The sequence below is a fragment of the Corythoichthys intestinalis genome, chromosome 21 (genome assembly GCF_030265065.1).
Source record: "Corythoichthys intestinalis isolate RoL2023-P3 chromosome 21, ASM3026506v1, whole genome shotgun sequence".
NCBI lineage: Eukaryota > Metazoa > Chordata > Actinopteri > Syngnathiformes > Syngnathidae > Corythoichthys > Corythoichthys intestinalis.
This window is the reverse complement of record NC_080415.1, coordinates 10,093,995-10,107,784: the sequence shown is the minus strand read 5'-3', so window position 1 is coordinate 10,107,784 and position 13,790 is coordinate 10,093,995. Positions and strand designations below refer to the sequence as shown.

Here is a 13,790-nt window from a genome sequence, read left to right as displayed (position 1 = left end):
GTGAACAGCCACCATCTTAAAGCAGTAAACTTCTTACAAAGGCTCTATTGTAGTGAACCTTCCTAGCGAACCTAAGTAACTTTATATTCAAAATACCCCGAAATCGGCAAAATTTTGACTTGAGTCTATCTTTAAATAATGAAACAGTTTTAAAACTTTCACATGTCAAAAGTAGACGGAAGGGAACTAATGCAAAAGCGGGAGCAACTGTAACTTTAACGGTTGATTCACAACATTAAATGACTTCCAAACATAGCAAAGGTAACTTTTTTTGTTTTGTTTTTTTGTTGTTGTTGTTGTATTTTTTTTTGGGGGGGGGGGGGACAAAAAAAACATGAAAGGTAACACCAGTTACTTTGCCAAGTAACTAATTACTCTTACATTCAGGTAACTGAGTTCCTAACTCAATTACATTGTGGGAGAAGTAATTTGTAAGTAATGAATAATTTTTGTTTAAAGTAACATTAACAACACTGGTCATAAAGGTGCAGTCTGCAGAATGAAAAGTGACGGAAGCGGAGATTTTATTCTGCCAATTTGTTGCCGAACACAATTTGCCTATTGCTGATCACTTCTCAGAATTAGCAAAAGAAATGTTCCCTGACTCAAAGATTGCATCGGTAAGTTAATTTTATCAGTTGACCTTTTCAATTTATAATTGGACACACTAACGAACTACCTTCAAGTCAAACTGAATTGTGAGCTGAAGTGCAGCCATCAAAAGACATAATAGATATTGCCAAAAGTGCGACAGTCAATTATAACAAAAGTCACTGTTAAATTATAGTAATCATGATGTAGCTGAAGATATTGGTTGTTCTTTGCTTGCACCAGGTTATATGTGACAATATTACTAATAAATTCATATTATTTTAAAAACTGAGTTTTATTTTTGTTTCAAATTGCACGCTATATAAAACGTTGTAAGAATAGTCACCAATTTGTAAGGGCATATGTCACTATTTGTAAGATTGCCAACGGCCTGGGGTTGACAGGTATGGACTAGTGATTGTTTTGAATCAATAGTCCATTAGTGCTTATATACATAGTATGTGCAGAGGTGGGTAGAGTATCCAAAAAATGTACTCAATTAAGAGTAAAAGTAGTCATCCAAAAAATGTACTCAAGTACAAGTAAACAAGTATTTGGTGAAAAGAATACTCAGGTAATGCGTAACATTGTGAGTAACTGCTCACAATGTTTTTTGTTTTTTTAACAATTATATATATTTTTTTCTCAGCACAAACTTATCTATATGAACTGGTATTATTATACTGTACTATAACCTATTACATAAACACATTAAGAAATACAAATAAATACAATAGAGCAGTGGTTCTTAACTTGGGTTTGATCGAACCCCAGGGGTTCGGTGAGTAAGTCTAAGGGGTTCGGCGAAGGTAAAGAAAGAGTCCTTTTTCGTACCCTGTTTAAATTTTGGCAAAGTGGCTTTTTAAACCAGGTTTTGGACTGATTTGCTCCCTATTTAAAGGCTTAATCAATTTCATTTAACGGCTAGTCCTCGATCTGATGGGAGGAGGAACTGGTTTGCTCAGTGGAAGGTTGACTCGCACATGGTTTGAGGGAATACAACAGACCATGGGCTGCGTGGTCTCAAATCTTGACCTGTTTATAAAACATGCTGTCAAATTGAGAAGAATTTTTAACTGAAATTTTCTAAATTATTTGCTTGCTAGCTTCGATACTGTAATTTTCAGACTGTACTGCTGTTTTTTTTCTCCTCATTTTAAATCCAGCGGTTTATAGTCCAATGCAGCTTATTTGATGATTTAATTGGGTTAATAGGTAACACTTTATTTGACAGCGGCGTCATACTGACTCCATTTACGTACGGCTCGGATCTTTTACATCCAGGAAAAAGTTAGATAATTTGCAGAATGACACAAAATGACATCTGTTATAAGCATCCATAAATACCCATGGCAGTGTAATGTCATAATTAAGATGGTCTTATGACAGTCTCATGCCAACACTGTCAAATAAAGTCTTATCAAATACCATAACTAGCAATTCATGAAACAACTGGAACAGTAACTGCAGAAATAATTAGCACAGAACATGAATTTTGATTGTTTACATCTGTAGCTGCAAATCATGCTAGAAGTTATGTTGGACGACAACAATGTTTACAGCAGGTGGTAGCAGAGGTTGACGGTCTCCTCCAAAGGAGCAGTGATGGCTAAATGAAGCTTCTTGAAGCAATGAAGCTTTGCAGCAAATTGGTTCAAAGCATCATGGTGGTTCATTTGGTCTTATGATGGCACTGTCAGATAAACTTTTGCAGAGTAATGTCTTTTGGTATAAATATCCCATAATACAGTGAGGACAGCCGTGGCTTATAGTCCAGTGTGATTTATCTATGAACAAATGCCGTTTTCGTGTCAAATTTGGCAGGTGGCGGCTTATAATCAGGTCCGCTTATAGTTAAAAAATTATGGTATATCGGTTTTGAATTTGAAAAAAATGCTTTATTATTTAAATCCGAAGGGTTCGGTGTATCCACATGTGAAACTTGTGGGGTTCGGTACCTTTAGCAAGGTTAGGAACCACTGCAATAGAGTAAAGAAATACAATTAAAAAATAAAAATCATTGAATTCCGTCGAGAGAAAAAAAAAATGCAGAATTGTAGCATCATTCGTCCAAAGAGCGCCCTCTAGTGGAGAAAATAGTTCCTAGTTTGAAAAATGCAGAATTGTAGCATCATTCGTCCAAAGAGCGCCCACTAGAGCGCTCTACTTCAAATACTTCATTTTTTTTTTTGGTGCTTGAAAGATGCTATGTGATTGAAAAGGCTGGCATGATCATAAAACAGCAAGCTTGCGCCGATTTGTATAATGGAATCATCTGATTATTTATGTGATGTCTCATTGGTGAAACTTGTAGAGCTGCTGTTGGCATCACTGGCAAAAAAAAAGTAAAATCTAATGTAGAATAAAGAGGAAAAATGTAACAATTAGTGCTGCCAAAGTAGTAGAGTAAGAGTAGCGATTCTTCTTCACAAATCTACTCAACTAAAAGTAAAATATATGGCTTAGTAAAACAAAAAGGTACTCAAGTAAATGTAACGGCGTAAATGTAACGCATTACTACCCACCTCTGTATATGTGTATTATTTAGGCTCTGTTTGTTTGTGTTGTGTTTTTGCAGGAATGTGGATACTCTCATAGTTGATGTGTTTCCAGTGTTGGACACACCAGCTAAGCAGCTGATCTGGCAATTTATTTACCAGTTACTGACTTATGATGAGCAGGAACGCTGCCAGAGCAAGTTGTCACGTTTCCTGGGCTTTAAAAGCAGTGGTGAGCTGAAACACATTTAGGCAAATATATACAGCAGGAGGAACAAGCCACTATACACTATGCATGAGGGATGAATAGGCTTTTACAATTTCTATGTAAAATATTAAGCTTTCTCTGAATGCATGTTTTGCAGCTGTGTTAGAGCCTGACGCAGGTTCGGACCACCATCGAAGGAGCAGCTCAGTTCGAATATCTGGCACGCCATATCGCAGCTGCGTGCGAGAGAGGAGTTCTGATGACTGCATCATCGGAACTCACCTAGGAATGGGTATGCTGCATACCACATGGAATGATATAGGGAGATTACTTCCTGCCACCACGAGACAGACAAATGTTTAAATATTTAAATTACTTTGAGGAGGCCAAGAATCGACAATTAGGGAGCATAAAAATTAATTTGATCTTTTTTCCTCCCATTTTTAATGACAGTATAAGATTGAAGACGTGTCTATTTTTTTTATGTTACAGATTGGTCTAAATCTGCATGAGTACTTCTCATTGAAGCAATCCATACGGTATAATAAAACTTACCAATGAGTATCTTGAAATGCCACACCTGTGCGAGGCATATGGATTATCTCGGGGAAGTTCACACTGAGACAGATTTAGACACATTTGTGAAGAGTATTTGAGAGAAATAGACCTTCTGCATTCATATAAAAAGTCTTAAATCTTTGCGTTCAGCTCATGAAAAATGGGAGCAAAACAAAGGTTTGCATGTTATATTTTTTGTTGGGTGTACAACATATCGTACATTTAGCTGCAGTATTGCAATTTTGTCAATATTTGATACTGTAAATAGGACATTTAGCTCTATGCAAACTTGAGTGTAGAGTGATGTGACAACTGTGCAAGGAACCATATTTTCAAACCTGGGTTCAAAAAGGTTTAACTGAATTGAACATGTTGATTCTTGCTTCAACCAGTATTTTAAAGTATTTGTAAGAAGTAAAGGCCTTTTCCACTCGTGTCAGCCCAGTGTGAAGAGTGGTCCACCGCAAGTGCAAGACGTAGACGCTGTCAGGAAGTGAAAAGCAGCAAGCATATTTACAATAGTCCCAAGCACTAATGCATATATTTTTGATTTTTGCACAAGAAAACTGCAACTTTTTCTATTTCAAGGTGTAGGGGGCATCACAATAGCCATTAATAGTTTTTTGTTGTTGTTCATGAGCTAGATTTCCACACAAACGCATATCGAGGTAGCATTTAGCTTAGCAAGGAGGGTTATGAGAGTCATTTTTCGAGTGTGCCAGAGCTAGCAAAACTAAAAAAGCGTATTTAACAAGGTTTCGTCGGCCATGATTTGTGTATATCCGTCCACCAAAACAGCCTGATAGCACAGATATACCGGCATGTGAAAAATTAGGACACCCCATTAAATATTCAGTTCTTTATAAAGAAATGTTCACATATCAATGTCTGATCTTGTGTGATTGTGTGAAGAAAGTGATTGAATTACAGGTAAATATAAAAAATTAACAGTGTTTTACTCGTTAAACCAAATATATAAACTAAAATGCATATTCTAACTGAGGAAAAAGTTAGGACACCCTACCACATAAGAGGTAGTGTTACCCCCTTTGGCTGAAATAACTTGAGTGAGACGCTTTTTGTAGCCATCTACCAGTCTTTGACATCGATCTTAAGACAGTTTGCCCCACTCCTCAACGCAGAATACTTTCAGGTATGAAATATTTGAGGGGTTTCTTGCATGTGCAGCCCGTTTCAAGCCACCCCACTGCATCTCAATGGGGTTAAGATATTAGATGCTTTGACTCCACAATTCCGGGACTCTCCATTTCTTCCTTTTCAGCCAGTCCTTGGTGGATTTACTGGCATGTTTTGGGTCATTGTCATGTTGCAGGGTCCAGTTTGGCTTCAGCTTGAATTTTTTCACAGATGTTCCTCAAGCACCCTCTGATACACGATACAATTCATGGTGGATTCTATGGTATGAGCTGGCCAGGTCCTGCTGCAGCAAAGCATCCCCAAACCATGACACTTCCACCTCCATGCTTCACAGTTGGTATGAGGGTCGTTTCCTGGAATGCTGTATTGGGTTTAAGCCAAACATGTCCTCTGTTGCGGTGTCCAAATAATTCCATTTTAAGATTCATCTGTCCAAAGAACATTATTCCAGGAGTCCATATCTTTGTTTACATTTACTCTGCCAAACTTCAGGCTGGCCTTCATGTTCTTCTTGGAGAGCAAAGGTTTCCTCCTCTTTCTGATTGTAGAGGCATGTACTTTCACATCAATGTAGAGACTTTCACTTTCACATCAACAGTAGCAAGAGCCTGCTGTAGGTCCCGTGATGACATTTTAGGGTTTTTGGAGACTTCTTTTAGCATCTTGCGGTCTGCTTTCGGGGTGAACTTGCTTGGGCGGCCAGACCGGGGCATGTTGGCAGTTGTTTTGAATGTCATCCACTTGTAGATTATTTTATGGACAGTAGAATGGCTGATTTTATATTCTTTTGAGATCTTTTGAAATCCCTTACCAGACTCATAAGTGTCTACCATCTTCTTTCTGAAGGCCTTAGACAGCTCCTTTGATCTCATGGTGTTTTCTCCCACTTCAACAGTCCGGGGCATGCCAAACTAAATGTGAGGTTTAAATAAGGCAAGCCTCCTTCAAAACACTGGGTAATGATGTTCTAATCATGTGCACCTTATGTGATACACCTTTGTGTGATTTTAGCCATTTTAAGTGGAATTGAATGTGGGGTGTCCTAATTGCCTCAACAGAAATTGAATTTATTTAAAATGACATTTTACAGAAAGTTAAAAAAAAAACATATATATATATTTTCAGTTTTAATTGTTTAGTTCTATTACCTGAATCTCTCCAGATTGTTAAAAATGATATCAAATATCCATATGACCATATTTGTTAGAAAACACACAGGCTTCTATAGGGTGTCCTAATTTTTTCACAAGTACGCTTGCCCCTCTGCTATTTTATGCATTGTTGATGTCAGCGTGGTGGCGCTGTGAAAATAGAACAAGTCTCTACTTTGGGAAAATTCACTCAAGACTGTCCGCTCTGTCCAAAACGCCGCTCTTTTTCGCTGAGAAGTCCTTTCCCACATACACAATAAATGGGTTGCCGCTGAACCCTTCACAGTAGGCTGCCGCTAGTTTGAAACGGCCTTAACTCGAAAAGAAAATAAAGGTCAATACAACTCTTCCAATGAACGTCATTCCATTTCGCAGCTTTTAGCATATTTTCATGACGATCAATTGTCAGTTGCTTATGAAAATATCACCTTCTTAACAGAAGTTATTATTTTCTGCATAGCTTTTAAGTGTCTGCCTTTTGCTCCTGCACGTTGGTCTGCTCTGCTTCATCCTCTCTCCTCCAAGCTGGGGAAGGATGCAAGTAGGTATCACTCCTCATGCATTATTGTGCTCCAGGAATTCATGTGGATGAATGTGGCAGCCAGGAAGAGAGGCAATCCGGAGATGGAACCTCCTTCCCTGAGTCTCCTGACCTCAGTCATGTAGGTATTAATGCCTGCATTGGCATTTGCTAAGCTTGCGACTTTGTGCTCTTGTATCATTTGAAGGTCTGCTTCTCACTACAGCTTGCGATTAAGTAATTTGACTGAAGTAGTGGCAGACCTTCAAACTATAGTGCCGCCGCCCGCTAATCATACCTCCATTCATAGATGTCAGGTGTATACACGGAGCTGGAGAATGTGTACGCAGGAAAGAGTGTGTCCCCGCTGCAGGGGGGAACCCCAGCAGAGTCCGAGGGGCCGGGACAGACTGAGGCCTATGGCCGCTCTCTTTCCCCCCTCACACTTCCCCCACTCACAGGTACTCCAAACACCCACACAATACGTGCACGTGCTTTCAGACGCATTCTCTTCAAAAGTCCTTCAGCTGCTACCTAATAATGTTCTTTTTAAATTTGTCGGGCCTGGATGGCAATGACCAATGCGTCATTGTTACATAACCAAAACACTCTTGTGACCATTACGACCCAATGTAGGCTTAGTCACTTGTTTTTGTAGTCGCCATGAGAGGATAAAAAAAAAAAAATTATACATTATGTCTGATTATTTCAATTTATTTGCTATTGGGTGGTGAAGTTAGCTCACCTGAAACCAAGGTCGTAGGTATGGTCTCAACATTAGTAGGGACGATATAACAGCCTAATTTACTCCATTTACACTTTTTGCTCGGAAGGGCTACATTTCTCACAAATATGAACCTAATTAATTGATATGCTAAATCAGGGGTGCCCATTACGTCGATCACGATCGACCAGTCAATCACAACGCTAGTGTGGGTAGCTCGCGGCATCCCCCGAAAAATATACCGTAATTTCCCGAATATAAGGCGCACCCGTGTATAACGCGCACCCCAAATTTACTTGTAAAATCTAGGGGAAATTATTGTACCCGTGCATAACGCGCACCCTAATTTTAGCACCACTAAATAGAAGAAAACAAGAAAACAGAGCTCGTGTACAGATACAGAAATGTCATTTTACTGACTGGTGAAACACAGCACAAGCATAGCACATTGGTAGTTCAAAACATTACGGTAAACTGACCATATGTACGGTAATAATATGAGCTGATAACTTCTTGAACTTACCAGAATCCAGGAGAACAAAACAGATGTGACTTTTCTTTTAAAGGCTGCTGTATAACTTGCTTGTTTCATCATGATGAATACATGTTTCCTCCATGGATTGAAAAGGCTAAAATAAAAGTGAGAACGTAAGTCGGAAATCCGAGCGAGCTCATCGCTGTCGACACGACAGTAACAATAGGAACTATTGTTATTTGGGTTTGAGTTTCCCGAGGGACAGATATAGTTGACGGACACAGGAAGTGTGTGTTTTTACGTTTGTTATGGTCCGAGTTGCGGAGCTGCAATAAACATTGACTCAAATGAGTTCAAGAAACTAAATTCTGTGCTTTATGAAGAGTGAAAAAAGCAGAATTTAACACAGACGAAATCATTCGGCCGAGCAGAGTGAAGCATTACCGAAACAAAATGGTGACGTCACGTACTGTAATGGTCAGCAACGGATCGTCGCATACGTTTCTTCAACACAACATGGCCGTGTCAATAAAATACAAAAAAATCGGTTTTTATATATATATAATAAATATATATTTCTGTCTCCATCCATGTACCCGTTTATAATGTGCACCATGATTTTACAAGTTGATTTTGGGGGAAAAAAGTGCGCGTTATATTCGGGAAATTACGGTATATAGAGTATTTTTCAATGTACAGGTACATAGTTAATTATGATTCTGTTGTGTGTATTTTGTGTTGTGTGAGCAACATATGAGCTATGCAGCACCCGTCTCTCTCTAAGCAGCTTCTTGCTCACGTTTTTCTACTTCTATAGTTTCCAGCAGAGTTCACTACATTTCTCCCAGTTTAATTAACATTTATAAAACACATACAGGAGGACACTTCTAAGCAGCTTCCTACTTGAGTTTTGCAGGTTGGCAAGTTCACACAGTTTAATTTTATGCTAACTCTGATTCAGGTCGGACATTCAGTAGCAAAATTAGTGGTGTGTTTCCTTCCTCCACAACATTGGCATCTTTTTACATTACTTAAATTGGCTGCTGCTGGATGAAAAAAAAAAAAACTAAAATCGCTCCTCTTTGATGGGGGTGCAGGAGGCGGCATGTTGTCGACGTGTATTTCTGTCAGGCCTGTGTGAGAGTGAGCATGGGTGTGTGTGTGTTGGGGGTGGGTCAAGTCAGACCAAGAGATTGATTTCTGATTGATTGATTGATGATTTTACGACACTGCGTGGGTGTGCGCTGATCCTCATGGGAAACGCTGTCTTCCTTAAGGTAAAACACTAGCCGGTTTGTCCACGGGCGTCTCTAAAATTGACCAAAACTGAAAAGTTACCAAGTGTTGCTTTAAAACTAACATCACTATAACTGAAGAAAACTAAACCAGATTATTCATTTAAATCTGTAGTCCTTTTGGAGGTCATAAGGGAGGAAAAACATTGAAAATAAAATAAAGGTACTTCATAAATACTTTAAGTGCGGCAATTAGTAATATAAATTGGATGCAATACAGCAAAATGATCTACTATATTCGTCAATCTCCCACCTTCCAGGTAACCGTAAATCAGGCCTGTCCCTGACCTGGAAGGAGCCCCTCCCAACACCTGTCTATGGGATCCATCATCAAAGCAGCGTGGACTCCAACCCTTATGTCAGCCTGGAGAGCCCCCCAGGTTCACCCCAACACAGCCCCAGCACGATGGGCCGCCGCAAGAAGCTGTTCACTTTCTCCCGTCCGCCTCGTAGCAGGGATACAGACAAGTTCCTGGATGCTCTCAGTGAGCAACTGGGCCAGCGCGTCACCCTGGATGACTACGTGCCGGGCGAGAACGACTACGAGGAGGTAAGGAATTTCTTATGTTTATTTAAACTGTGTGTTTGGAAGTTGCTTGAACTTATAACACTTCAGCAATGTTAAGATTAGAACATCTCTAAAGTACATTACAATGACCACTTGTGTCACATAAACAGATATATCAAGGTGCTTGTCATGGTTTCAGAAGAAAAAATGTAAGTAAAATATGATAGAAGTGTTTTCAGTAGTCTTAATTACAACATATCCATCTCAGAATAACGATAAATCTCATTCCATTTCCATGATCATTTTTGTCCTGTATTTGTAAAAAAAAAAACAACAGAAATTATAAGAGCTGTAATAGAAATTGAGAGTGGTGTCAATATATTCTATTACAATTATCGTTGGTCATTGGTTGTATGGTGGTTTGGAAAAGTGTCTCAGATGTGCATGGCTTCTTTAATGTCTGCCAAGTTAAGATGCAACCAAACTGAACTGTATAGCCTTCATCATTCAGCAAGACTAGGGTTGGGCATCGTTTGAATTTGAAACCGATTCCATGATTCGATTCCGGTTCCAAACGATTCCAAATCTTTTTTTTTTTTTTTTAATTATTTTTTATTTTTTAACTTCTGAATTATTTTTTTTAATTATATGAACTTTCAATTAACTTTGCTATGAATTTCTCACAGGGCTATTTATAACTTGTATATACAGTGGGGCAAATAAGTATTAAGTCAACCACTAATTGTGCAAGTTGTCCCACTTGAAAATATTAGAGAGGCCTGTAATTGTCAACATGGGTAAACCTCAACCATGAGAGACAAAATACTCATTTTCCACTCTAATTTGGAAATAAATTCTTTAAAAATCAAAAAATGTGATTTTCTGTTTTTTTTCCCCACATTATGTCTCTCATGGTTGAGGTTTACCCATGTTGACAATTACAGGCCTCTCTAATCTTTTCAAGTAGGAGAACTTGCACAATTGGTGGTTGACTAAATACTTATTTGCCCCACTGTAAATATGAGTCTTTGAACTTGAATTTGACTAGGTTTCTTTCCACAGGAGTGCACTTTCACAAAAATGTTAATTTTTCAAAAGCTCACAGAGAAAAACATTTGGACCTATTCTTATGCCAATGTTTTAGAGTGTCTTATGCTGCAGGCATTTTTACGTGTTATTAAGCTCACATTAATAGGTTAACCTGGTGCAGAATATCAAACAAGCAAACAAAAAAATACAACTTTAAAAACCCAGTCCAGATTAGCAGTGGGTACAGTATAAAATCAGAAACAGTTTTTCTTGAGAAAAATAATCATACCTGCCTTCTCAGGCAGTAAACACGAGTGTTCTGAACAGATAGTGTCTCCTGCAGTGGAGAACACACGTTCACTGTGTGTAGATGAAGCTTGAATGCATAACACCTGGTGGCTGGTGCTCACAGCAGAGTAGATAAATAAATATCACGTATCACTAGTGAAGCATGTGAAGAAAAAAAATAATGATAGACATTGATACAACTGAGTATTAGGGCCAATTTAATCAATTTTAATAAAGGACTACGAAATTAGTCGGACTGTTGCTACGAGAAAGTCACAAATATTACAAAGGGGTAAGGTGAGCCGCTACGCACTTTACATACATGTACAGTATCTTAGCTGGGAGCAACGATGAAGCATTAGTATAAATTCTTCTATTTATCATAATATGATGATCTTTTAAGACTGTTGATTTTAACGGAGGCGGCAACGCGCTACGTAAAGTACGTAGCTGGTTATATAGCTACATTAGCCCGACGTACAACTTAGATACAACTTATCTATTCCAACCATCCGGCCATCCTCTACCGCTTAATTCGCGGTCGGGTCGCGGGGGCAGCAGAAGACAGACGTAATTTAATGTTTTACTTACCTGGTTCTGACTGGTTAGAAGTCCGGCGCAGTGCGTCAAATACATGGCACTCAGCTATGCACTACTCGGCAATCGGCATTTGTACAGGGTATTCCATGAATTCGGAGGTGTTTAATGATATTGGTCGTGCAGCCATCTTTGCATGATATGGCTGTGTTGCAAATGTTGCATTGAGCTGACTGGTCATTGTTCTTTGTGAAGTTGAGCTAAACTTTTGAGCGCCACCGCACAGTGACTACGATTGAAATCAAGTTGCAATGCACAAACACCACGAAGAAGAAGCCATATGGCTTCTTCTTCTTGGTGTTTGGCAGCTATTTTTTCCAGTCGGCGATCAGGGCATCAAAACTTGGAATCGAAATTTTTAAAAAATTCAAACGGATCTGGGAGAACCTGCGAGTTAGTTCCGGATTCCATCGATGCTCAATGCCCAACCCTAAGCAAGACAATGACACTGATAACTTCCAAAAGTTTAGGAGAAAAAAGTGAAAGTCAAGTCAGTACCTTGACTCGAACGCTATTGAACATCCGTATTTCATATACCTTATTAGACTGTGTGTAGTTTGTATTTGAAGGTATCTGAGGAGAAATGAAACCTGATCTGGTGTTTCTGCCCTTAGATGAGCTTCCCAGAGGATCAAGACACTGGCTTCATACGTCGGCAGCTCAGTAGCGGCAGCAGTGAGGACCACAGTAGCAGTGACGAAGTTTCCTCTCCCTGCTACTCTTCTGGTTCCGAGCAGATCCCCCCTCCTCCTAAACAGAGCCCCCCACCTCCTCCACCATTCCAGGTCTTGTTACCTCCTCCAGTCCAGTTCACGGACCCCGTCCCACCTGTTCGCTTCTCCCCGGAACACGTCCCCCGCAGTCGGATGCCCTTCCAGCCTCACCACCCCATCATCCCCCCTCCTCCGCCCCCTTTGAGGACCATCCTGTCCAACCGATCGCCTCTCCACAATGTCCTGCCCACGAGGGAGGGCACGGACGACCAGCGATTCCAAACGCTGTCGCGTGGCCGCACCACCTTTACCACCACCACTACCATTCTGCGATCGTCTCGCCCCAGCTACCTCCCCCGCCAGCTTAGCCAACCACAGCCCATTTGTCAGCCCTCTCCCCAGCTGTCCCCTCAAACGCTGCGGCCGAGCCAGCTTGTCCTGCACAGGCACCACCAACTCCACCACCAGCACAGCTATCAGGGTCCTCTACCCCCGTCCCTCGAAGATCACAGTCCACCTAGGGGTCACAAGCAAGACCCCTCTGTGTCATTTCGCAAGCCTCCAAACTCTACCCTCACCAGCCACACTAAAGAGCAAGAGTCACAGCAGGTATTACTGCTCTTAAAATGTGTTTCCACCACAAGATGTGTAGGCAGGACGGTGATTTCTGTATCAGTTACATAAATAGTGTGACATCAGTGGGACTTATTCAGCACAGCAAAAAGAGAAATGTGACAAAATAAACAAAGCACAACAATGGAGGACATCCAGAAATGTTCTTTCTATTTGGCAAGTGGGTGTTAAGTGCAAAAAAAAAGTCATGGTGAATGTATGTTATCCGTGTTCTTTTCCTCTTGTTGAAGTAGGGGGTCACAAAAATGGTACCTGTGAATAGCTTGCGGGCCTGCTAGCTTAAATGTCAGTCATTTTAAAACCACCGTATAAATATTAGTCAATACCCAACTCTCAGTTAAAAAAATAGCTGATAACCCCTTCACAACGTGATGCAATTTGTCCACCAGAGTTGGGTAGTAACGCGTTTCATTTAGTTGAGTAAAACTTTGAGAAAAATATACTTCTAAGAGTAGCTTTACTAAGCCATAATTTTTACTTTTACTTGAGTAGATATGTAAAGAAGAAACGCGACTCTTACTCTGCTACTTTGGGCCAGAGGTGGGTAGAGTTTGAAATTTGGATCGGATCTTGAAATTTAACTCAAGTAAGACTAGCGTTACTTCAAAATATTACTCAAGTAAAAGTAGTCATCCAAAAAATGTAATCAAGTACAAGTAAAAAATTATCCAGTGAAAAGAATACTCAAGCAATGAGTAACATTGTAACTGCTTATTTTTGTCAGATTTTTTTTAGGGTTGTTCCGATCATGGTTTTTTTTTGCTCCCGATCCGATCCCGATTGTTTTAGTTTGAGTATCTGCCGATCCCGATATTTCCCGATCCGATTGCTTTTTTTTTTTTGC

At 39.8% G+C, this 13,790-nt stretch overlaps 1 protein-coding gene across 5 annotated transcripts in view; it reads left to right on the top strand.

Annotated features, from left to right (window-relative positions):
* grid2ipb (glutamate receptor, ionotropic, delta 2 (Grid2) interacting protein, b) overlaps positions 1-13,790 on the top strand; it is a 101,747-nt gene that overhangs the window by 62,262 nt on the left and 25,695 nt on the right. For all 5 annotated transcript variants that reach the window (XM_057825998.1, XM_057825997.1, XM_057825995.1 and 2 more), the window contains 6 exons: positions 3,170-3,321; positions 3,455-3,589; positions 6,741-6,826; positions 6,995-7,145; positions 9,439-9,728; positions 12,215-12,922. In XM_057825998.1, coding sequence (XP_057681981.1) covers positions 3,170-3,321; positions 3,455-3,589; positions 6,741-6,826; positions 6,995-7,145; positions 9,439-9,728; positions 12,215-12,922 — 1,522 coding nt within the window. The remainder of the gene's footprint in view (positions 1-3,169; positions 3,322-3,454; positions 3,590-6,740; positions 6,827-6,994; positions 7,146-9,438; positions 9,729-12,214; positions 12,923-13,790) is intronic.